A 24,792-nucleotide genomic window follows, 5' to 3' on the forward strand; every position below is an offset into this window, starting at 1 on the left:
CTTATTGATAGTAGCCAGAAGCTGAAAAGAACTCAGATGCCCTCCAACAGAGGAATGGATACAGAAATTATGATACATCTACACAGTGGAGTACTACTCAGCTATTAAAAACAATGGTTTCATGAAATTCATAGGCAAATGGATTGAACTAGAAAATATCATCCTGAGTGAGGTAACCCAGTCACAGAAAAATACACATGCTATGCACTCACTGATAAGTGGATATTACCCCAAAAGCTCAGATTACCCAAGATACAATCCACATGAAGGTCAAGAAGGACAACCAAAGTGAGGATGCCGCAGTCCTGCTTAGAAAGGGGAAGAAAAATATTCATAGAAGGAAATGTGGAGACAAAGTTTGGAGCTGAGACTGAAGGAAAGGTCATCCAGAGACTGCCCCACCTGGGGATCTAGCTCATAGACATACAGCCACCAGACTCAGACAATATTGCCGATGCTGAGAAGTGCATGCTGACAAGAGCCTGATTTAGTTGTCTCCTGAGAAGCTCTGCCAAAGCATGACAAATACAGAGGCAGATGCTAACAATATCCACTTATCAGATCTCCCAGGTACTAAACCACCATGCATAGAGTATACATGGACAGACTCATGGCTCCATCTGCATATATAGCAGAGGATGGCCTTGTTGGGCATCAATTGAAGAAGAAGCCCTTGGTCCTGCCAAGGTTCGATGCCCCAGTATAGGGGAATATCAGGGCAGGGTTGTGGGTGGGTGGGTCTGGAAACACCCTCAAGAAGCCAGGGGAGGGGTGATGGGATAGGACAATTATGGACAGGAAACCAGGAAAGGGGATAATGACATTTGAAATGTAAATAAATAAATATCCAATAAAAATTTTAATTCATCTAATAGTATTTTATTTTGTCATGTTTGGTTGCTATCACTTAGAAGTCTTTTCTTTTCTAGTAAGACAAAAAGGAAGTAGATTCTGAAGGGCAGGTGGAAGGGAGAAACTGGGAGGGGAGAGAGAACTATAATCAGGATCCTCTGAATGAGAAATGAGTGTTTTCAATAAAAGGAAAAAATTTTTAATTGGAGGGAAAGAAGCATGTCAAGACAGTTTCACTTTTAGCTCAGCAAAAGGCATTTAAGGAGCTTTAGAGCATCCCTCTGGATACAAACCTAGTGCGTACCATGATGTCTCCTTAAGGACTACATAGAACGTGTTCTCTGCCAAGTTAAAAAGGCAGTTCTAACAGAAAGTGATTCTTATGCCTTATTGAAGACAGTGGAATGAAATGGCCCAGTGTAGCAGGACAAATTGAGTTTCAGAGCTTGAGTCTCCCTCAAAGCCTAATTAAAGAGGCTTCTTTGAGAAACCATATTGAAAACCCAAGGTCCTACAACACATCCAAAATGTCTGATGGGTATTTCCTCTTATGATGCCAACTAACTGAGCACTCATTCAAAAGAGCTTAGGATTCTCCTTTTCACAGACTCCACTGAGATTCACTAACACCTACACAAATATTCTGACTGCAATATAGAACTAGGACCTCTTTAGTGAAGCCCTTCAAGTCTTTGAAGTCTATTCCTGATCTCTCTCTCTCTCTCTCTCTCTCTCTCTCTCTCTCTCTCTCTCTGTGTGTGTGTGTGTGTGTGTGTGTGTGTGTGTGTGTGTGTGTCTGTGTGTGAAATCAGACCTCACCACATTAAAGCTCTCTCAAAGAACCTTGGTTGTTCCAATGCCCTAAGTACCAAGGTCAAGGGTCAAACCAACAGACAGAGGATTCCATGGCAGTTTGTTGCTCTGACAACAGTCTGCCCTTTATATGAGTGGTAAAGGGAGGAAGTTATCTTTTTTGTTCTTCAGATTACTTCAGCTTCTATCTACCTCTACTGACGTCTCTGTCAACATCTCTGCAGTCAGTGAACATCCCGAGTTCATCCTGCATCTTCTGACTAATCAAATCAAGGACATATAAAACATTGATGGTAGTCTCTGGTAGAAATTTTTATCCACAATGATGCGCATTCCAAACAGAAGTATCCAGGCTGCCAACATATTCTTCTCCTCTGGGGCCATACTTCTGTTGATAGCAGGACTCATCATGGAAAACTGGGTGGAATTGATTCCCAAAGTGAGAAAAGATAAAGTTACCCACAGTCCATGGCTGGGATGCTGTCCTCCTTTTTGGCCTGAAGGTCAGAACTATAATATGGAAAGTGGTGGGTGGAAGAGAAATCAACTTACCCTTTATTCCTGGGAGCAACTTTCTCAGGCAACTGTAAGCCATTTGCTGTAAAATTTCGTCATGTAGATGTTTGGAAGAAAAGATTGGGGTCTCAGTGATTTAAGCACTGATTGTTTGTTTGTTTGTTTTTGTCTTTTCAAGACACATTTTCTCTGTGTAGCCCTAGATGTCCTGGAACTCACTCTAGATCAGGCTGGCCTCAAATTAACAGATGTTCATTTGCCTCTGCCTCCCAAGTACTGGGATTAAAGGCATGAGCCACCACCTCAGCTTAAGCACTGAACTTTTGAAAAACCTATTCAGTAGCAGTAGAATAGTCAGTACAAGTAGTCACATGTGGGTATGAAGAAAATGACTGGCCTAAAGGAATATAGATTTTAACACTCTGGGAGCAAATGGGATGGTATAATACTTAATGACCTATGAGTTATAAAGACTTTCATAAAGACACTAAACTTCTGCTGGTTCAATTTTTCTGTCCTGAATATATTGCCTCTTTATTCTTTATTCCTTTTCTCTCCTCTGTATTCTGATTTTTTTTTGACCCTCATGAAAGTTTGACCTGGGCAATCGTGGAAATGAGTCTAGAAGAAATATATATCCTTCTCTCAATATAGCTTCTGCTTCCCAACAGAGAGCCTGGAGGCAATCAGACGGATGATGATGATGAGTCTCAACATTTCCATCTATCTAAACTTGATCATAGGTCTGCAGTTCACCTACATGATTTCTCAAAATAAGTGTGTGCATCTCCTTATTGGCTTCCTGAGTTTCTTCACAGGTAGCTTCCTGGCTTCATTGCTATTGATGGAAGTTGCAATGGGCTTGCGGGTTCCAATCTGCAATCTTTAAATAGCTAAGCTTTCCAATTCTCTGATTCAAGGGTACATATTGTTTCTGAATTAGATCTATCACTGACTTAGGATAACTCTGTGGAACAGCCGTGCTGGGCGGGATGTGTTGTTCCTCTCACCGTAGGGTGAATGGGAGTGAAGACTTGACTAATGGGTTTAAACTTCCTGAGAATAAGACTTTTCCTTTTGAACACTAGGTTGCCTTTTGTTCTATGCAATCATTGTGTATCATCACAAGCTAAATAAAGGTCAGTATGTGTACTTCGTTAATTACAAGACCAAATGGATAGTTTTCACCATCTACTTAACCATCGCCCTCTTTCTTACCTGTGGTAAGTATCCTCCCCTCAGCCCTGGGGACCTTAAAGAGAGATGAGATTCAGTCCACAGCCAGGGAGAGAAATATGAAATGACAAAAATGGAGAATCAGAGAAGATACCAAAGTCTGTACTTTAAAGGATGAAAAAAAAAAATCACCTGGACTAACTCTCTAAATAGGGTTCTTAGGAGCAGAAAGCTGAAATTGGACATGGTAGGCTATGCCTGACTCCAGGGACATTCGTTGTCTTCTCCTTTTAGTACCTTTCCAACTTAAATGCAGATTAAAAACCATGAAAGACACCACCAATGACAATGGGTAAGAACAGGTATTCAATCATGGTAAGAGAGGACAGGGATTCAAGGAATAGAGTTTGGTGCCCATGTAATTACAAGACAGCTAGCGATAGTAGCCAGATATAGTTGTAGTAATGCCAAAGAGACCCAACAAGACAGGAGGTCCCCTTCTCCTGGGAAGCCATAGAATTTTATAAGAATTGCACTTCCCCCAAGGAACCCAGGCAGAAACACACCTCCCAAGGGAGCTGAGAAACACTGAAGTTACTGTGGCTAAATTCCACTTCCTCTGAGTGAAGCTGGGAAGTGTTCACAAAGCTCAGGGGTCAGGGTCTTCTAAATATTTGGAAGGAAGTGATCTTACATCTCTCCGTGGTACACTAATCCTGATCCCTTGCTTCTCTGTCCCTAGGTATCTTCAGTTTCATACAGTGCACAAACAGATGTGCGTGCATGAAATTCTGTGTACCCCACACAGAAAGTAGCAGCAAAGCAATGACTCAGAATACAATCCAAGTTATTTCACTTCCTCCACGATCGGAAATGCCTCGAAGTATCGTCCATATGCACTCTGATATGCCAGGCAAGGAGGGTTCCATATCCAAACCACATCTCCAATCACGTCGTGTGACCTGGGCTCTGTGACTTGATGGTCTGCACCTTTCATACTGTCATCCTGTCATTGCTATGGAATTAGCTGTATGTTTCCAATCGTTCATCTGTATGGCAATGGAAAGATTCAGAAAAATGTCTGTTTTTAAACCTTGGCCTGATAAATGATTTCCCCTATAGTTGTTCTATTTCATTAATATAAAAGGTTTAAATGAATAGTATTTGCTGCACTGTTAACTCTAACCATAAGGAATACTTTTTCTAATTTTGCTGTGTAATCTTTTGAACATATTGAATGGAAGGCTAACCATTACGATAAACACCTGTGGACACATCATTATTAATTTTTAAGATTATGTCCTTTTTATTACTTCTACATTTCTATTGCAAGATTTTTTAATAAAAAATTATTTCCCTCTAGACATTTTCCTAATTTTACCTTCACTTCCCATAATAAAATACTTTTCAGGATGGATGGATGGATGGTGATTTTACATCATGTTCTCATTTCTACTTTAATGCTGCTGTATAAATGATTTCCAACAAACTTCCTAAGTGTTTAGCAAAATGGTATATGTGTCGGGCTCAGTGGCAACAAGCATAAGCTAGGACAGGACCACCGGGAAAACAAGGCAAAGTTTATCACCTCTGTGAAACAAGTGTCTCTGTTCAACTTCCCTATCCCAATGTGGCAAATCCACATCATTGGTCAACCATGGCAGCATTGCCTGTTAGCGTCAGCAGGTAAACATGAACTAAACACTTCTGACGCTTCACCCGTGTTAAAGGCAGGCTTCATCCAGGTAACGAGAGAATCGCATTATTGTTTGTGGAGACACAGAACGTTCCGAGACGTGCACTAAACTATTTGGGGTTATTTTACACCCCATTAATCACTGTTTACATCAGTGTTTGTATCAAGCCTAATATTCTACACATATATATTACATATTTATATGTGTTATTTTAAATTTCTTGAGAAATTTTGTGGGGAAAGGGAAAGTACCAGTGTGCTTCTCCTTGTACCCCGCAGTGTTACATCTGTGGCAGCAACCAAATGACTTAAGCACCCCCTCCTCTACCCTCATCACTCAGCAAGTTCTTACCGGGTCTCTCAAATCAATCTCATACTTGAATACTCTATCTAGCCATTTGAAAAACAGATGATCAACAGTAGTGGAAAACAGTGTATACTGTCAGGCATGATTGAAACAAGTTACTTTAACCTCTAAGCACTGTTCACTCTTCGTCATTTTCTACTGTTTATCTACTCATAGTGCATTTTATGACTGCTCCTTGGTGGACCGTTTTGCCGCTGGTCCCTTATGACTTATACTTAAGATAACCAATTTGTGAAACTTGAACTAGGGCTATTTTTGTCTTCAACTCTACTCACTCAGTTTCTCTTTGAGGTCATTTTCCGCAGGCTTGCTCTCTAGGAAGTAATTTTCTAGCAGCCATTTTCATTATCTGTATTATTTAATATAATTATCATGTGAGACACTGCCTGTGTTCTTTTTTAAGTATATGCTCAACATCACACCAAGCTTCTGGTGCTGGAGCTTTCATCACTGGAAAACCAAATATTACAAACCTGACGAGAATAAGGTGACATCAGTAGAGTGTCACTTGCAGTGCCATGGAAGATCGCACAGACACAAAGGAAAGTGGATTTGAAGTCAGCAAGATCACAGGTGAAACAGTAACAGGCAGATAACAAGTGGATGCATAGCAGGCAGCTGAATATGAACACATTACTCCACCTGTCAGGCTTAGGGTTAGAGGGCTTAGAAGAAGGAAGAGATGGATGTGAATTCTAAAGCAGTTGCCCCATCTATACTGTAGAGTATGCTGTTTGTGCAGAACTAAATAGTTTGGAAGTTTACTATTTGGGCATAGAAACATTGGAAAGGAAGACAATATTCAAATATTTGTGATAAAAGATTTTTTATTAGCACATAAACCTTATTTCAATAGTTAGGACCCTTTGGGTTTTCTGGTTACTTTGTTCTGAGTAACCCAGTTTTTAACACTTTTGAAAATTGCTGAGAAAAAATGAAAAAATGTATCACGTTACTGTAAATTCTAGTTCCCCACTTTCTAACACTTTTGAAGATTGCCAGGAAAAATGAAACAATGCATCACGTTACTGTAAACTCCTCAGTTGTCCTAAACTTTGTCCTCCTTGTTACTGTTCCACTTGTTTTTCCATGACCAAATTGCTGAAATCTAAATATAAAAAGAAAATTTTAACATAAGCAAGGAAACACAATTCAAATGCACGATTTCTTTCCAGAAATCCTAGAGATCAAAACCTAAAGAAAGCTCTTCTTAAATGAGATGACCTAACAGCATCCCAAGGTTAGAAAACTGTTTTCCCTGTAAGGCAGACCTTAATGCCTACAAAGGTCAATCCTTATGGGAAACACCCAGTGCCCTGATGAATTAAAGGCTCCATATACAAAGCTAGGAAGCATAAGTGAATGTGACAGTCTAGTGAACAAGCTGGAGACCAGGGAAAAGTGTTCATGGGGCAGCTGGAACTGGTCCTCATCTCACGCACATCTCCCAATAGCTGTACTCTTCTGACTTTGTCTACTACGGTGGGAGACCAGAGATTTAATCCTTGTAATATCTGATCAGAAAAGGCTAAAGACTTAGGAATACCATATACAGAGGGGACATGTAAAGCTTAAAAATGAGGCTCATTTTAAAGTCTTTTGTTTCCTCTTATACAGAGTATAAACAGGTAACCACACACCCACATTCATAACTGACTGACCGATGTAATAGCAGAACTCAAAATTAAGAGATTTTCTACAAACTGGATAGAACCAGATATACTTGCATAAACTGTAATAAGGTACCACATTGTCACTCATATGTGGACTATCGCAAAGTCAACCTCATAGAACTTGCATGTAGTAGTTACCAGAGGCCAGATTAGGAGGTCAGCAGGGCAGGAAGTAGTTGATCGATGGATACTAACATAGTTAAAGTGCTGGGGTACGTTTTTAGAGTAAATTGACTATGGATAACTTCAATGTACACTTCAAAAACCTGAAACACCACATCAAACCTCTCCACCCAGTCAGATCCTGAATATCCTTCTGTAGGGTCTAGCCCTATGAGTCTGTCTTACTTTCTCTTTCACATACTGTCCCTAAGCCCCAAGATCCAGTCAAGACCCCATATTCAGTACCCCAGCCCAGGCTGGCCACCCATGCCTGAATCACAATCTACAGGCCTCTCCTCCTCCACATCCAACCTCGTCACCCAGCCAGGTCTATCCCCATACTCTGGTTTGAACCAGGATACACACTCTTCACAGCAGCTCTCTCCTCTCTGTCCACCTGACTGGACTCCAATATCTAAGTCCAACCCAACAAAATATCCTGTCTTCTAGTGCAGACAGTTCTGTCCACGTCAAACGCAGAACTAACAAAGTCCAAAGGTCCATATCTTATCCTAAAACTACAATTTAAAGATCAAGGCAGTATCTCCCTTCCAAAACACAGCAATGTAGAAATGTTCAGAAGTGAGAATTACATACATGAACTACAGAACACATAATTTAAAAGATCAGTCACAAGCTTCATTTAAAAAATCCAAGGAATTTAAGAAGCCAGGAAGAAAAACAAAATTAGAGAAAAAGAGATAAAGAATAACACTTTAGTGATAGCCAAGAAGTTACACACATAGGATGATGGATATGGTAAAACGGCCCAGGATGGGAACATGGAATTCAATAAAGTGATAAAAGCACTAATGCGAAATCAAGCTGAATGTAGATGGAATTGAAAAGCCTGATGATTCAACTAGAAAACTCCAAAGGAAGCCTGGCAGGTCCCATGCATCAAGCAGAAGAGAGAATATCAGGGACTCAAAAACAAAACATGGGGTTTAGACCAAATGAGGAATATGGAAAAAATTATAAACATAATTTGATGTGGTGTCTCAGGACTTTCCAACACGATTAAGCAGAAACAAAAAGAAAAGGCAGGAAAATGGGAGGTCCCTCTACCCAAAGTTCGTGCCCAAGGAGAAACAGAAGTATTAAAAGTTAATAGAACAGGAAAAGGAAAAAAGAAGTCATGGAAGAGAATGGTTACAAAAGGCTGCTTTGTTGGTGATGGTTTTACAAGAAAACACCTAAATATGAAAGATTCATTAGGCCAATGGGCCTACATTTCAAAAAATCCCATGTCACACAGCTTGAGCTGAAAGCTACCTTTTGCCTGCCTATGCTCGGTGTGAAAAAGAATCCCTCACCCCATTATATACAACCCTAGGTGTGATCACCAAAGGAACAGTCATTGAAGTGAATGTGAACGAGCTGGGCCTTGTGACACAAGGAGGCAAGGTGATTCGGGGAAAGTGTGCCCAAGGTACCAACAATCTGGAAAACGATGGGTCCATAAATGCAGTCTTGCTGGTCTGACAGTGACGTCATACAAGTCATTCCACTCACTATGGAAGACTAAACACTGTCAGGAAAACACAATTGTTGTGATCTTTCTGAACTACCAATCAGCCTTACCCCATGGGCAGTCATAAGAAGTATTTATTAAATTGCAAAGGAAAATAAAACACTGCCCAATTTAAAAAAAATAATAACATAATAGAATTAGCAATGAATCTACTATAATCTTAAAAAAATGTTAAGATAATGAAAGTATTCTGACCCTCCTTATGCCAAAAACTAGTGTTCTATGTGAGTTAGTATATATGTTAATTAGCTAGATTTAGTAATTTTCCAATATGTTCATTGCATATATGAATTACTTCAAAGTATTATGTTGGACATATTGGTAAATATTTACAATTTATGTCACATTCTTAAAAATTTAAGAAATGTTTGGTATTTGTTTGTTTTGGTGCTTTTTATGTAAAAAAAATAGTAGTTGGAACTTGCGAGGACCTTCAAGAAGGCTCAGCAAATAGAGGCGCTGGTTACTACCAAGCTCGATGACCTGATTTCAACTCCCAGTCCCCATGTGGTGTGAGATGAGAACTGACTCCAGCAAGTCTTCTCAGTGTCCTCAGGAGGGTGTGGCATACAACATGGGGTGGGGGGAGGGGAGGGGAGTAGCAGGGGGAAGTGGGACAAGGAGGAGGGAGAAGGAGAGGGAGAAAGGGGAAAAGGAGAGGAAAGAAGGAGGAGAAGGAGGAGGAGGAGGAGGAGGAGGAGGAGGAGGAGGAGGAGGAGGAGAAAAAGGAAGAAAAGGAGGAGAAGGAAGAGGAAGAGGAGGAGGAAGAGGAAGAGGAGGAGGAAAAGGAGGAGGAAAATGAGGAGGAGGAAAAGGAAGAGGAGGAGGAAAAGGAGGAGGAGGAAGAGGAGGAGGAAAAGGAGGAGGAGGAAAAGGAGGAGGAGGAAGAGGAAGAGGAGGAAGAGGAGGAGGAAAAGGAAGAGGAGGAGAAAAAAGGAAGAAGAGGAGGAAGAGGAGGAGGAAGAGGAGGAGGAAGAGGAGGAAGAAGAGGAGGAGGAGGAGACTAAAAAGAAATAAATGTTTAAATCATCTTTTTTATGGTCAGACTATAAGAGAAACATAAGGAAGACATCAATGACAGAAAGTCCTTGTTATAGGCTAGAGGATCTTGGTTTAGGGAGCAAATGCTCTTTCATAAAGAGTCTTCTCCTTTGCTTCTTTATCCCATCAAAATAGTAAGATTTCAAGGAGTCATGAAGCAAATGTGACTTTGAGTTGCCTCCAGTGTGGAAGTGCTTCCCCCAAGAAGCAGGAGTGTTGGTATGACTCAAATCATCCAACTCATCAAAGGAGTACATTGAGGTTGGACCTCAAGTTCAATAACAAGAAATATCATTTCTCTGTCCCTGTCCTCCATAGACTCAAAAAACAGACTGCTGCTGCTGTAGCCAACTGGTCACAAAACTAAGACTTTGGCTTCATGGGTCCCAGTCAGCTCTGTCAGCTTCTGCCTTAAGGACAATATTTGAATAGGTTGAGAGAAATGGATTGTGCATAAATTACCAATTACACTTTTAGCTTTTACAGGTTATCTCCTTCATAAACTAAACTTGTTGAGGAGGTCTTCAGAGAGAAGTTGGCGTTTGCAAATTTCAAGAGTTCAGTAGTAATTTATTGTCAACTTATAAACTGGAAAGGCATCAACTGTCGAGCAGCCTCAAACTCACACAACAAAAAACCAAAAGTTCATCTAATAAAGAAGAAAATGGGGGCAAAAAAATCCCCCATACAGTTCTCTAAAGCATATGCACGTATTCTTGTATCCATAGATATTAATATAGCATGAATGGCATAAATTTGTAGTTAGCATTTGGGTGGTGTGGCACGCTGGAGGAATGCACTGTTGGACTCACTAATCTTTATGCACGGAAACATACTACAGAACACAAAGCCAGAAGAGACGCTGGCAGGGGGAGCCCACAGCTGTTTCCTACACATTGGTCACACAACCTTTGATAGAAATTAAAGCAGCTGGTGGGAACAGCTGGGGATAATACAGATCAACACAGAACTAAAACAGAGACAATGACTCTTCCTAAAACAGAGACAATGACTCTTCCTGGAAAACCTGGGAATCAGGGGACCTGTCACAGGTGAGACCAAGTCCTTGTGCAAAAACCAAATACCTCGGAGCCAGTCCTGCTCCACTTCCTGTTGTCAAACTCAGTTCCAACCAGCAGTCCTCAGTCAGCCAATGAAAAGAGCCAAATTGAAAAAGGAAAGCAGAAAATGAAGATTGATTTGATAAGGCTACATTGGGAAGAAGGATAAGGAAATCCAATGAATTTCCCCAACTTTCCCCTCACCTCAGATACCCTTACCCACCCCCAGACCATCTTTGACCCCACTGTGTGGGCATCTGGTCTCAACCTGTGAGGTAATCCAACAAGTTGTTAGAGCTGTGGGAAATCTCTTTCTGAGAGACAAATTCAGTCTCTGAAAAAAAGGTGTTTTTTCTTTTTCCCAGCAAGAGATTCCTGAGGGGAAATTTCCACTTCTTTGGGGCCAATTGTTTCAATAATCTGATAGTCAGATTGAGAGACTAAGTATCTTTTTAGAATATCTTCACTTCTACCAGTCATGTTATGTTATGGCCAAGTCGCAGGTACCCTAAAGACCACCGAGGAGCCAATTCTGAAGTTAAACACATAAGGGTCTTTATTTGGGGCTCTAGAGCAAGGTCTCTTGACTTCGCAGCAGGTCAGAGTGAGAACCCCAAGTCTAGGAGTTTAGAGGTTTTTATTGTGGTTACAGCAAACTTGGGGAATTTCCATACATGTCACCAAGTTAACATTTTTTAAAACTTCATTTCTGGCATACTCAGCAGGAACTGAACACGAGGACAAAGCCACCTGACAAACAGGATGGTCAGGTTATCTATTCTCTGCAGGATATCTTAGGTTATCTCTATGTCCCTTGGTCCTGCTATTGTAGTCTGACCATTGCAAAGGTGGGGGGGTGGGTGGATTGCTCAGGTGTGATTTTCTTCCTGGAATTGGAGTTTAGCCCCTGGTCTCACATAAAATGGAGTGTCTTCAAAATCAGGGTAGGTTGGATTTTACAGTTATCCCACAAACTACAACAGACTCCGGCAAGTCAATGTATTTCTGTTTTCTCAGTTGCCTTGATTATAAAATAAAGTGACTGTGTTGTTGGGTAGCAGAGAACAGAAAGATCTGAGCCAGTTGGTGTAGCAGTTGCAGGGAGACTTCATGTGTAAAGTAGATGTACTGCCCAAGTGCTTGAGGTTACACTTACCAAAGCCCAGAAGATCCCGAACAGATAACGAAGCATCCTTGAAATCCTCCAAGTTGAGAGGGAAACTCTAGGTTCCCCCTTTTCTCTCTCCTTCTTGTCTTTCTTGCTTTTCCCACATCAGAGATAATTGTGAACATTGTCTGAGCAAAATGGAGTCACACAAGTCAGATTTTACAAAAGCATGCTCCTGTGGAGAACTTGAGACCATGAAGGAAGCATGCCTTTGAGCACCCATGTATATAGAAAGTATTATGAACTCTTTCTGGGGGACTTTTATAAGCACACACCATAATAATAACTTTTCATAATAACAACCTCCCTTCTCTCTCTCTCTCTCTCTCTCTCTCTCTCTCTCTCTCTCTCTCTCTCTCTGCATGTACGCTTTCTCTCTTCCCCCTCTCCTCTCTCTCCCTTCCCATGGTGACTTCCTTGACCACCTCCTCTGGGGCCAGTGTACTCACCTAAGATCAGCTTCCCAAAAACTGCCTTTAATATAATCTAATCTTGCTTAGATAGGCTCATTTCACTGGTGGAGAAATAACTTATCACTTTGCAAACCAGAGCTTTCCCATGAGTCACGGGATAGCTATCCAGATGTACAAAAATACTTATCTAGCACACTGTTAATAGTCTGTTAATGGACAGATGATGAATTGCTCTAGGACTTTGTCACCACCGTTCTTTTATTTCAAAACAAACTGAACTCAAATCTCTTACATTTAAATGTTTCCCCTTGTCTCAACCTCCTTAGTTACATCACGGTATACATAGCCTACATTGTAATGGGTTTTTTTTCCATCTTTATTAAATTGGGTAGTTCTTATTTACATTTCAAATGTTATTCCCTTTCCCGGTTTCCATGCCAACATCCCCCTAACCCCGTAATGTTTTTTAATGTCTTTAAATGATCTCTCTCTCTCTCTCTCTCTCTCTCTCTCTCTCTCTCTCTCTCTCTCTCCCCCCCCCACTCTCTCTCTCACAAACACACACACACACACACACACACGCATGCACGCACGCACGCATGCACTTTCTCTCTCTCCCACATCATTATTTAGATTGACAAAATTAAGTAAATCATACTTCTCAAGCCAATATAAAATGTCATATTAAAATCCTCATCTATTTCAATCTCCTTTTATGTCTCCTTAATGATGCCTTCCCTTGCCTCTTCTGAAAGGCAGAATGCACTTATATGAGGTCTTATGTTATGTATATTATTGTTTAGTTCTGACTAAAGACAGCCTTACCATTCTTCTCAAACACAGCAGTGATTCAGAGCAATGACAGTGTTTCAGGAAACATTCTTTGAGGCAGGATAAAAGGTAGATAGGCAAAGTGAAGAGGGCATAAGGGAAAGGAACCCTTTACTCTAGAGTCTAGTTAAAGTCTCCAAAAATGCTAGTAGAACACCTTGAAACAACTAACAAAACTCATAACTAGCAAATACATAAAAATATTTTTCATATGGAGATACTTCATATAAGAATGCTAAATTAGCTATGGGGACTGTGAAAATGGTAAGTGAAGTGATTCTCCTGTAAAAGCATGATTCGTTACAGTTCAAATAACAATTTAGAAAGTATAGTGGTTGTAGTGTTGATGTGGACAAAGAAAGAGTGGGTTGGGAAATCACACCGAAGGCTGGCTCCATACAAGGTTATGGGAAAGGAACACAGGTTAGAAAGCCAGGAAAAGATTAAGGGGATACAGGAATGGAGAGAAACCCTTCACCCTAAGGCTGAGAATCAAGATACTTAAGTTTCTCAGCAAGTTCCAAATTTCTAAGAGGTAATCCTTGTATTTCTTTTTTTTTTTTTTTTGGTTCTTTTTTTCGGAGCTGGGGACCAAACCCAGGGCCTTGTGCTTCCTAGGTAAGCGCTCTACCACTGAGCTAAATCCCCAGCCCCAATCCTTGTATTTCTAAAGCTATTTCAATGAAGATGTTCAGAATGTTTATGACCCTGAGTTCAGCTGTGTCACCCACCATTCCTATCTCATCCCTGAACAATATCTAAACAATACACCACATAAAACTCCTCTACAATTTCATTTCCACGAGGAAATTGAGATAAAACTGAATCAATTCATAAATCTTTGCTTAATTTTTTAAAATTAAACTTTGATTAATCTTTAAAGTGTGTAATAAAATTGGATGCTTTAAGCAAAGTAACTTACAAAGCAATAGATGCACAAATATATATATTATACATATATACATACTTGTATATACATTAAACATACACATATACACATAAATATATGCATGTATATATAATACATACATGCATGCATCTATATAAGTGTACATGTATGTATCTATACATGTATACATTATACATATATGCACATGTATATATACATGCAGATATACATATGTGCATATACACATATGTATACATATATACATATGTGCATCTGCACATATATTCATATATGTATCTGTATTTGTATACATATATGTGCATAAACATATACGCATGTATACACATATACATATACATACATATGTAGAAATGGCTATAAAATTAAAACCGTAATCAGCTATGAAAACCATCGAAGGTGCTCTATAGCATGCAGTGTTGAATATTTCGTCAACACTGAATTCTTTGTCTAAATAGAAGCACATCCACCTTAACATGCACACTTGTTCTCATCATCACTGAGTTGTAAAATTATATGTTTTATATATAAAAGAATTGTTTTAAACTGAGTTTAGCTGTACTTAACTGTACCACACTCAATTTGCTACCTTTTCCATTCAGTTCCAAGTGTTTCCTAATAGTATACTTTATGATTTTATTTTATCCAAGAATTTATTCAAGATGTTTTTAGATTTCTGAGAAGTAAGGTACATCTACTTACAAGCTGTTTCTTTTAGGTATTCCTCCTTAGTTTAATTTTACTTACAGTTCAAGAACCTACTGGCTTCATATTACTTACTTCTTGCTTGTGCTCTGTGTAAATACAGTTGATGAACATGTGTTCTGATTTGAAGGTGAAGTCTTAATTCATGTCCACTAATCAGTACTTCTTAAACATCTTCCACTCACAAGCATTTTTTATCCTGGAAATTTGTGTATGACCCTGGTATACATGCGTATAAAATAGGTATAAAACTCAAACATCTATAGTTATATATCATAAAGAAACTCAGTGGATATACAGAAACCTTTAGTGTTACCAAATCTCCTGTGACCCTGATATTGGGTAGCAAACATATTTAAGTGAGGGTTGGTGCACCAGACTAAGTACATTGTTAAACCCATTTGGGACCCACAAATTATTGAAAGGGACCTATTAAAGGTCCCCCAAACAAAATTAGCTTGTCAATATCTCTTTGCACTTTTTCAAATTTTGTTTTTATAGTTTGGAGCTTTCAATTCCGTGGGAGACAGTTGATTCCAATGAGCTTACTTCTGGTGAAGTCAACATAACATTATCATACAGTGACAATCTTCATCAATAGTAATATATTTGGCTATAAATTTTGTCTCACTGTCACCAGAGTACACAAAGTCTATTATGCATGTTCTTGGCCTCCTTAATAAAGGATTTTTTTAATGGATTCAGAAAAAAGATTAGAAGACAGTTAAGTAGGCTCAGGGAGAGAGGGGGTATCCTGAATACCAGCACAGACAATCGTGCAGTCTCTGCCAACATCTGGACCGAAGCAGTAGAAATAAGGAGACTAAGGAAAGTTATGCCCTCTACGTCAAGCAAATTGGAGGCTGGAAGTTCAGCAGTAGAAGTCTGGAAGCTATTGCCTGGCAGGGAAAGAGCTGGCTCATTAAAAATCTGCAGACGTGTCGGATTTCTTTGAACATTTTGGGTTGGGTAGATCTGTCATGCTCAAGTTGCAGGTACCCCAAAGACCGCTGAGGAGTCAATTCTAATGTAAACACGTAAGAGTCTTCATTAGGCGCTCTAGAGCAAGGTCTCTCACCATCCCTCTTGTAATGGGTCAGAGTGAGAGTGTAGGGGCACAAGGTATTTATTGTGGTTACAGCAAGCTTGGTGCATTTCCATATGGGTCAGCAAATTAACATTTTAAAACTACATTCCTGCTGTACTCTGCAGGAACTGAACATGGGGACAAAACCACCTGACTAGCAGGATGGCAGTTACCTACTCTCTGCAGGATGTCTTAGGTTATCTATATGTACCTTGACCCTGCTATTCAGCCTAACTGACTGTTGTTAAGGAGGAGAGGGGGTGAATTACAATAGGATGCTTGCTCAGGAGAAGTCTGACCTTCCTCCTGGAATTGGAGTTTAGCCCCTGGTCTCACAGAAAATGGAGTTTCTTCAAAAAATGGAGTTGGTTGGGCTTTACAGGTCTTCAGGTTGTAACTCCATCTCTAATATGGTAGGAACTTTTGCTCAAAAGAGGCCCCATCCTGTCCAGACAAGACATGGAAGTGTCCAATGGTTACATTTAAAAGGGTGTTGCCAACCACCAAACATGCCATTTGTGCCAGAAGATGCCCACATGTTGATATTCACATGTCCCAGGTGGTGCCCGAGAAGCAGATGGCGGCCAAGAGCCCTCTATCATTTGCTGTCTTAGTAAAAATGAGGCTGAACCTGCTTTCCTTGCGTTTGCATCTCAGTCCATGTTTTCACTTTTCTTCCTTATAGGACAGGTATGACTATTGGAAGTGGCAAATAGTGTGGGCGTCTGCTTTTCAAATCCTCTCTGGTTGTCAGTCTGTTCACTGAACAATTCCATACATTTCCACTTCTTTAACCTATTGGCAGACGCAGTTTCCTTTCTTTCTTTCTTTTCCTTTTTCTTCTCTTTCTCCTTCTTCTCCTTCTCCTTCCTCTTCCTCTTCCCCTTCTACTTCTACTACTCCTCCTCCTCCTTATTCTCCTCCTCCTTCTTCTCCTTCTCCTTCTCCTTTTCCTTCCTCTTCCTCTTCCCCTTCTACTTCTACTACTTCTCCTTCTCTTTCTCCTACTTCTTTTTCTCCTCCTCCTCCCCCTTTTACTTCTTCCTTTTCTTCTTTTTCATTTACACCTTTTAGTTTCCCTTTGTTACCCCAGTTTTCTTTTACTTTTCCTCCTTTACTGAGTTCTGAATTTTTCCTTGGGCGTGTTTTTCATTTTTCCCATTTGGTTTGCAAGTTCCTATCTCTGCTCTCTATTTCTTCATAGGGTCTCCTGGTGTTTTGAGAAGCACAGTTTAAAATGTCTCCAATCCCCTTCCCCTCACCTTAACAAGGACACAGAATCCCAGGGATGATTTATCTCCAGCTTCTCCTGGAACACTGTTGTCTCGATGGTTCAGTGGTTGTTTAAGCCCTTTGGTTTAAACTTGTTGTTGTTAGTTTTTAGAATCTTCTTTAATGGAACCCTGTGGAAAATATTTTCTTAATTTCTATTCCTTGGAAAATATTTCCATTTTTTTCAAAGAGTTTTCTAGCTGCAAACTTATAGGATGGCAGTGTTTTCTCTCATATTCTGGGCCCCACTGTGCTGTGAGCTTCTGCTCCTTTGTGTGTAACGTGTCCTCTTGCTATCATGTCATAGCATCTACCTCTGATATGTTGGTTTCTCTTTATTCATTCCAGTTGGGATTTACCAGAATTTCCAAATCTGTGAATCACCATGTCATCTCAAACCTCAGTCTCAGAGTTTTTTTTTTTTGTTTATGACTTATACTTTTTTATTTTTCCCATTAATTTATTTATTTATTCATTTTACATCCAGACCTCAGCCCCTTCTCCTCCCAGTCCCCCTCACATATCAGCTCCCCCATCCCCTGACCCCTTCTCCTCTAAGAATGGGGAGCACCCCACCCTGTTCCAGCCCACCCTGGCACATCGAGTTTCTTTCCTTTGTGTACATCATGCCTAATTCCCTCCTGTCTTCTCTCACTCATCTACTCAGGCTGCATAACATCTCTCATTTAAGTAAACCATTACATTAAATTTGTAAATTTTAACATGGTTACATTTTTTTATAGTCTCATGAATGTCTTTTTCAAGTTTACTCGACTATTCCTCATTTGTGATCTTCAGCTCTTTCCTCATTTTAATACCTTTTTATTTTGTAATTATTTTTCTGTTTTTGAGATTATAATAGGACCACTTCCCTTTCTTCCCTCAAATGTCTCCCGGGTGCCTCTCCTTGCTCTCTTTCAAATTCAAGGCCTCTCTTTTTGTTCATTAGTTGTTGTTACATGTGTGTGTGTCTGTGTGTGTGTGTGTCTGTGTGTGTGTGTAGACATATATATATTCCTAAATGTAGCCAGCTAAGTCTGTATGATGCTCTTTTTACATACATTTTCAGGATTGACCATTTTGTATGGGATAACCAAGTGGTGTGTGCTTCACTCTGAGCATCCCTTAGTTGCCTGCAGGTTTTGTGAAGGTTTGAGGCCTCAGTGGTCTTTCCGCATCCCTGCTTTAACATATTTACTGCTCTTTCACTTTTCTAAATAAATTAGCATATGCTAAAGTTGACCTCAGTCACAGTGCCTGGCTGAGTCATAGCACCAAACCTCCACCACTATTAAAAGAAAACGACACAATAAATACAAAAGTGGAAAAGATAAATTCACCTATAATTTTGACCAAAACTGCAGAAAGGTTGTCAATCTACCTCTGCCCGGGGCAGTTTACCACAGTGGTGTCAAGATGTAAAAGATGAAACTAAGGAGATAGGTCTGAGGAGATGGCTCAGCATTGATGTACTTGGTGTGCAAGCATGAGGAGCCCAGTTCAATCCCTCATACCCACACATCCCCAAACTTCCACACATCTATACATACTTCCAATCATAGCAACAGGGACGTAGAGATAGGCTGGGTCGCAGAGACAGGCTGGGTCGCACTAGCCAGCCAGCCTAGATTTCTTGAGCGGTAGCAGCCCAATGGGAGACTGTGTCTCAAAAAACCAAGTTGGATGTGATTTCTGAGGAACAACATCCAAGGCTGACCTCTGGTGTTCCCATGCAAACTCACCACACAAACACACACACACACACACACACACACACACAAAACATGTATGCACACACTTTCCCATGTAGATAGTCTTTTTCTTCTAGTCTCAGGGTACCTGTGGGTGGCCCATCATCATTTTTGGTGTGCGCTTTCCTGGAGGAACCCTACTTGCTAGAACCTCCCTGGCATACAATCTTATCAGAATCTAATAATCTTAGTGTTTTAAGTTTTATTTTTAACATGTGTGCATTTTTGTCTGGATAAGTAGTTACCATTGTACACCACAGTATCCAGGAAGGCCAGAAGAGGATTTGATCTCCTGGAACTGAATTGACAGGCATCTGTGAGCCATTCAATATGGGTGCTAAGAAGCAGGCCCTGGTCCTCTGGGAAAGCAGCAAGAACTCTTAACACCTAAGCTATCTCTCTAGCCCCAGTTTTAATATTTGGATAATGAAGTGTCGTAGGTTCAATTCAACTGTTATCTGCTTCTGTTTCCTCTCGCTCATCACACCTTATGTGCTGGGGAGGTTGGTGCTTTCATTTCACAACCAGGCTATAGTTTTCACATGTGTCTAGAAAGTTCTTTCTGTCCCATGTTGACAGTGTCTTCCCCTACTCAGGATTTGCAGACTCCTTTGCCAGTTGCCTGGGTATATGTCTACCTTAAATTGACATTCATCACTTTTAATTTTTCAAAGCAAAGAATTGTAGGAAGTCTATCAATTCCCAAATAGATTGTTCCCCTTCATCTATAGCCAAGATTAGATATGTAATGCGATATTGTCTTTCCTTTGCCAGTTAACAGTTCTCCTGAGAGCATAGCACTGGTCTTGGGAGCCTCTGAAGTTGATCTTACTCATACCACTGTGCCTTACCCAAATGTAAAACTTTTGCCTTCCATCCTTGAGGACCAAAGCCTGGTCCACCCTCTGCAAGTACAACTGGCATCATCAAACACAACTGACCTGTCACTCTGATGGCTGCCCTATGTTTGTAAGGTTCACTAGCATAGGCAAAAAGTTGACATTTCTGTTTTAAGTTTTTGTGCTTCTTTTCATAATCTGTACTAGGAATAGTTTCCTAGTATCTTAGCTCCAACATTGTCAGGAAGAGTGATCTAAGATTGAAGGTTTTAATTCTTAAAATTAAAATTTCTATGTGACAGAAAACTCCATGAAGTGGTAGAAAGAAAAAAACAGACACGGGAAGATAATGTGTGCACACAACATAAATCTATGTGAATCTATATGAAGCTATGTGAATATATATGATTATATGTGCAGCATGGAGGATAAACATGGTTCTTGCTCCAAGAAGCAAGCTTATTCTGAATCAAATATGAGTGCCTATAGCAAAGAAACACAGATTCGGGCTGCCCTGAAGGATGTCTTCCCCTATAAAGGTGATTACATAAGCTTTTAGTCACAGGGGGAAAAAGACAGTCATGGAATCAATACATTTGCAAATATTTCAGTGGAGACACCAGGCAGCAAATATTTTAGATTTCACATGCTATCTAGAAGCATTCCTAGTTTTGAGGTTGACCACTTCGGGGATAAAGTGGTCTCCTAAGGGAATACATCTCAAAAGTTTTACCCAGGAGTCAAAAGGAGGCTGAATCCAAAGCAGACATGGACGACAAAATTGCTGCTCAGGAGACAAAATGTAAACTGTGCAACTTGAGTAAGAAATGTCCCCACATTCCTGCATATTTAATCACTTTGTTTGTGGTGGGTGGTGCTGTTTAGGGAAGTTATGGAGTCTTTGGAAGATGTGTGCTTGCTGAAGGAAGTGTGTCACTGAAGGCGGACTTTGGGGGTTTATAGCTTCACCTGCCTTCCCTGTCACTCTCTCTGCTTCCTTTAGGTTGGTGGTCCTCAACCTCCTGTGGGTCTCACGTCCTTTAGGACTCAAACAACACTTTCAGGGGGATTGCATATCAGATATCCTGCACATCAGGTGTTCATATTACATAATTTATAACAGAAACAACATTACAGTTATGAAGTAGCAACAAATCCATTCTATGTTTGGAGGTCCCAACAATGTGAGGAACTATATTAAAGGGCCACAGCCTTAGGAAGGTTGAGAACCATTGCTCTACGTGAGTGAAAGAAATGGGATTAGAATGCTTCATGCTCCAGCTGCCATCTGTGTCTTCCTGCCTTCATGGACTCCAGGCTTCTTGATGACCCGCCTAAACAAACCGCCCCCCCCTCTAAGTTGCTTTTGGTCATGATACTTTATCAAAGCAACAGAAAACTAGTACAGAACACATCACAATTTTGGCTCTGGTGCTGCAACATCCTACCTCCCCGCCGTCATCGAGTTCCAGTGAGCCTGCGCACTATTCAGCATAGATATGGCTCCTTCCGGAAACTTCTGCTTCCTCTAAAACCCAACCAACCTCGTTTTGAAGAAACTCCGTTTCGTGCAAGACCAGGAGCTAAACTCCAATTCAAGGAAGAAAATCACACCTAAGCAAACATCCTATCACCCTCCCCACCCCCATTAAGGAATAGCCAGGCTACAATAGCAGGACCAAGGTACACTGAGATAACCTAAGATATCCTGCAGAGAGGAGATAACCTGGCCATCTTGTTTGTCAGGTGGTTCTGCGCTTTTGTTTGGTTCCTGCAGACTGTGCCAGAAATTCAGTTTCTAAAATATTAACTTACTGACCCATATGAAAAATTTCCAAATTTTCTGTAACCACAATAAAAACCCTGAACCCCTAAACTCAGGGTTTCCATTCTGACCTGATGCAAATCTGAGAGTCTGAGAGACCTTGCTCTCATGCTGGTAATACCTGCACTTGGGCATAACACTCACCACAGAATATACAAAGAATTGGTTTTCATGATCAAACAATTTCATAGTATAAAAATTATAGATTAATCTATATATTTTTATTTTTATTTTATGTGATCAGTTGTCTCTGATATTAGCAATGTATGCAAGGCATGCATCTTTCTAAGTGATACTATGAAACCTTTTACATACTGCAACATGATATTTGGGGTGACCAATATCCATATCTGTTCCCAAATTTGACTCAAGAATAAGCTCTGCCTTGTGCCCTTTAAGTGGGGAGCTGTGTTTTATATCAATAAGAATCAAAGTCAAAATTTACAAATGATGGAAATTAATCTCCACTATCTAAAGCTGGAGATAGTATATTAACTTGAAAATGAAACAAAAATGAATGCTCTTCAGGGTTATGTGCAGAAGCCAGAGACTCTAACTTATTTTGCAACATGTAATATAAAGACAACCCATTCACCTTACAAAAGTTCATGCAAAATACGGCAGGAACACTACCAAAGAGAATAGAATCAGGGAGGTGATGTTAGCAACAACTTAAAAACAGACATTACATATAGATAGATAGATAGATAGATAGATAGATAGATAGATAGATAGATAGATAGATCGATCAAACATGGTACTTCAACACAGTAAAAATACATGTGGTCTTGGCAGATGAAAGATGAGACAATTGCCTATGAAAGCAAATATTAAGAAACACAAACAAGTCTTGAATAATGAGAGCATTTGGCTGGCTGGACCTCACAGGAGAATAGAACACTAGAGAGAAGTACCAGAGACCTGGAGCCCAAGCCTGTGATATGAACATGCTTCAGGACACTCATGTTTTATGAGGGAAAATGAAACCTGCAGAGACCATCATGTAAGAAATTTGCCAATTCTGTTTGAACAGCAGTATAAAGGAACATTAATTACAAAAGAGCCAAACTACTTTTTAGCCATGATACAATATTTAGATGGTCATATTGTTAAGTATGTCTTTCTTCATAGGATCTAGAAGATACAACACTTCCAAAGAGGATGGCATATTCTTTGTTACGAATGAGTTTTGTGTGTGTGTGTGTGTGTCTGTGTGTGTGTCTGTGTGTGTGTCTGTGTGTGTGTTTGCTAATGTGTGTGTATGTATATATAAAATTTTTCCTACCCTGAAAACTCTCTACAGACCTACCTTCCCTCCCAATTCCTCCGCTTTCTTCACTTTTGCTCCATTAAACAAATACCCGTGTAATTTTATGATTCACATAAGTGAATATAAAATCAGTAAATCTGTTGGGTTCAAAATGATGATGTGTTTATAGTGGGCAAAGAGAGGCAAAGAGGAGTTTAACCTAACTGCTACCTAAAAGCCAACTAGCACCCTCCGTGACAACCTACCAAAGAAGTCTCTTCCTCCACCCCAATCTGCCTCTTCTTTTGCCCGTCAATACCTCTGGAATGTCCTAGCAGTTTCTCTGCGCATGCACACACACACACACACACACACACACACACACACACACACACACACACACGCACGCACGCGCACACACACACAACACACCCAGAGAGAGGGGGGAGAAAAGAAGGGAGGGAGGGACAACATCAAAAGCAAAGAGAAGAGAGCCTTGGTAAAACCATGTAATTGGTCAATATGTTACTTCTCCCAGTGTCTCTTATTTCTCCTGCAAACATTTCGGGATCTCCTCCCTCCGAACTCCCCTAGCACCTTCTCTCCTTACTTAGTTGTCTATGCTGTGCTTTTGAGGCAATACTTGCATTCTATGTTTTAAAAGACTTTTCCAAAGCCTGTAATTTTTCAACCTCACCTCCTGGGGAATTCAATAACATCTTATTTCTTAAGACAAAATCTGAAGCTACTTTAAGATTTGGATCTGAAAAAAGAATAATAAGACAAAACAACGCAGCTCCAGGAACATCATTTCCCACAATGTGCAGGAAGAGAAGATGGAAGCCAGTTGGCTAAGACACGCCTGCCGGCAGCTGTAAGATGGTCTTTTCCAGAAGTTTCTAGCATTGGAGCGTCTTCCTGCCATGTTCCTAGGATGTGATGCCTTTCCTGCCAGAACAGAAATCCACTCAAAACATCCTCTCCTGCTGATTTTACTCATTACTATTTTCCTCAAACCAACCATCCTATCCTTCCTTGAATTCTAGATTCCCCTTTTTTACTGTTTAGCCATTTCAAATGAGATTTGTTTTTCTTCCACTACCAACTTTTTTCTAAGTGAAAAATTAACTTAAAGTTTTTTATAAAATAACTGCAAAATGGAAAAACACTCATCCCCTTTTGCCCAAGCACATTTCATTTTAAGTTTTTGATGAATAATTCTTTTTGGTTTCAAATCCATTGGAAAATATAGCATTGATAATTCTATGAATGGGGCTAAGAGGTCAATGTCCTAGTTTGCTTTTCTGTTGCTTTGATGAAACACTGACAGAAAACAACGTCAGAGAGGAAAGGATTTGTTTGGCTCACACTTCCACATTACATTCCGTCTTTGAGGGGGACCAGCTCAACAACAATGACTTTGTGCCCTGTGCAAAAACATGTGCTGAATACACAAGAGAGGAATGAGGGTTGGGAAGGTGTGGCCTCACATCTTTGTGAGTATGCTTGAAAACCACCAATGGATTCCTGAAGCTATGGTCAGTGCCAAAGCATATGTTCTCCCCTCACATAAACAATGTGACAATAAATTAAGCATGGTGTGGTGGTTTGAACATGTGCGGTCCATGGGAAGTGGCACTATTAGGACGTGTGGCCTTATTAGAAGAGGAGTAGCGTTGTTAGAGGAAGTGTATCACTGTGGAGGCAGGGCTTTGAGGTTTCATATATATGCTCAAGTCTAGCCAGTGTGATCTAAACCCTCCTGCTGGCTTCTGTCTGTCTTATGCAGAAGACATTTTCCTCCTAGCTGCCCTTGGATCAAGATATAGAGCTCGTGGCTCTTCCAATACCATG

General features: G+C 40.3%; 1 protein-coding gene across 1 annotated transcript; it reads left to right on the forward strand.

The window, feature by feature from the left end:
- The first annotated feature begins 1,869 nt into the window (after nucleotides 1-1,869).
- Tmem225 (transmembrane protein 225) lies at nucleotides 1,870-4,428 on the forward strand. Its single transcript, NM_001024359.1, is given in 4 exon segments — nucleotides 1,870-2,168; nucleotides 2,853-2,999; nucleotides 3,270-3,404; nucleotides 4,100-4,428. Coding segments are annotated over 4 exon segments (696 nt in total). The 5' UTR covers nucleotides 1,870-1,987; the 3' UTR covers nucleotides 4,333-4,428.
- Nucleotides 4,429-24,792: the final 20,364 nt, after the last annotated feature.

This window comes from Rattus norvegicus, chromosome 8 (genome assembly GCF_036323735.1).
Source record: "Rattus norvegicus strain BN/NHsdMcwi chromosome 8, GRCr8, whole genome shotgun sequence".
NCBI classification, from domain to species: Eukaryota; Metazoa; Chordata; class Mammalia; order Rodentia; family Muridae; genus Rattus; species Rattus norvegicus.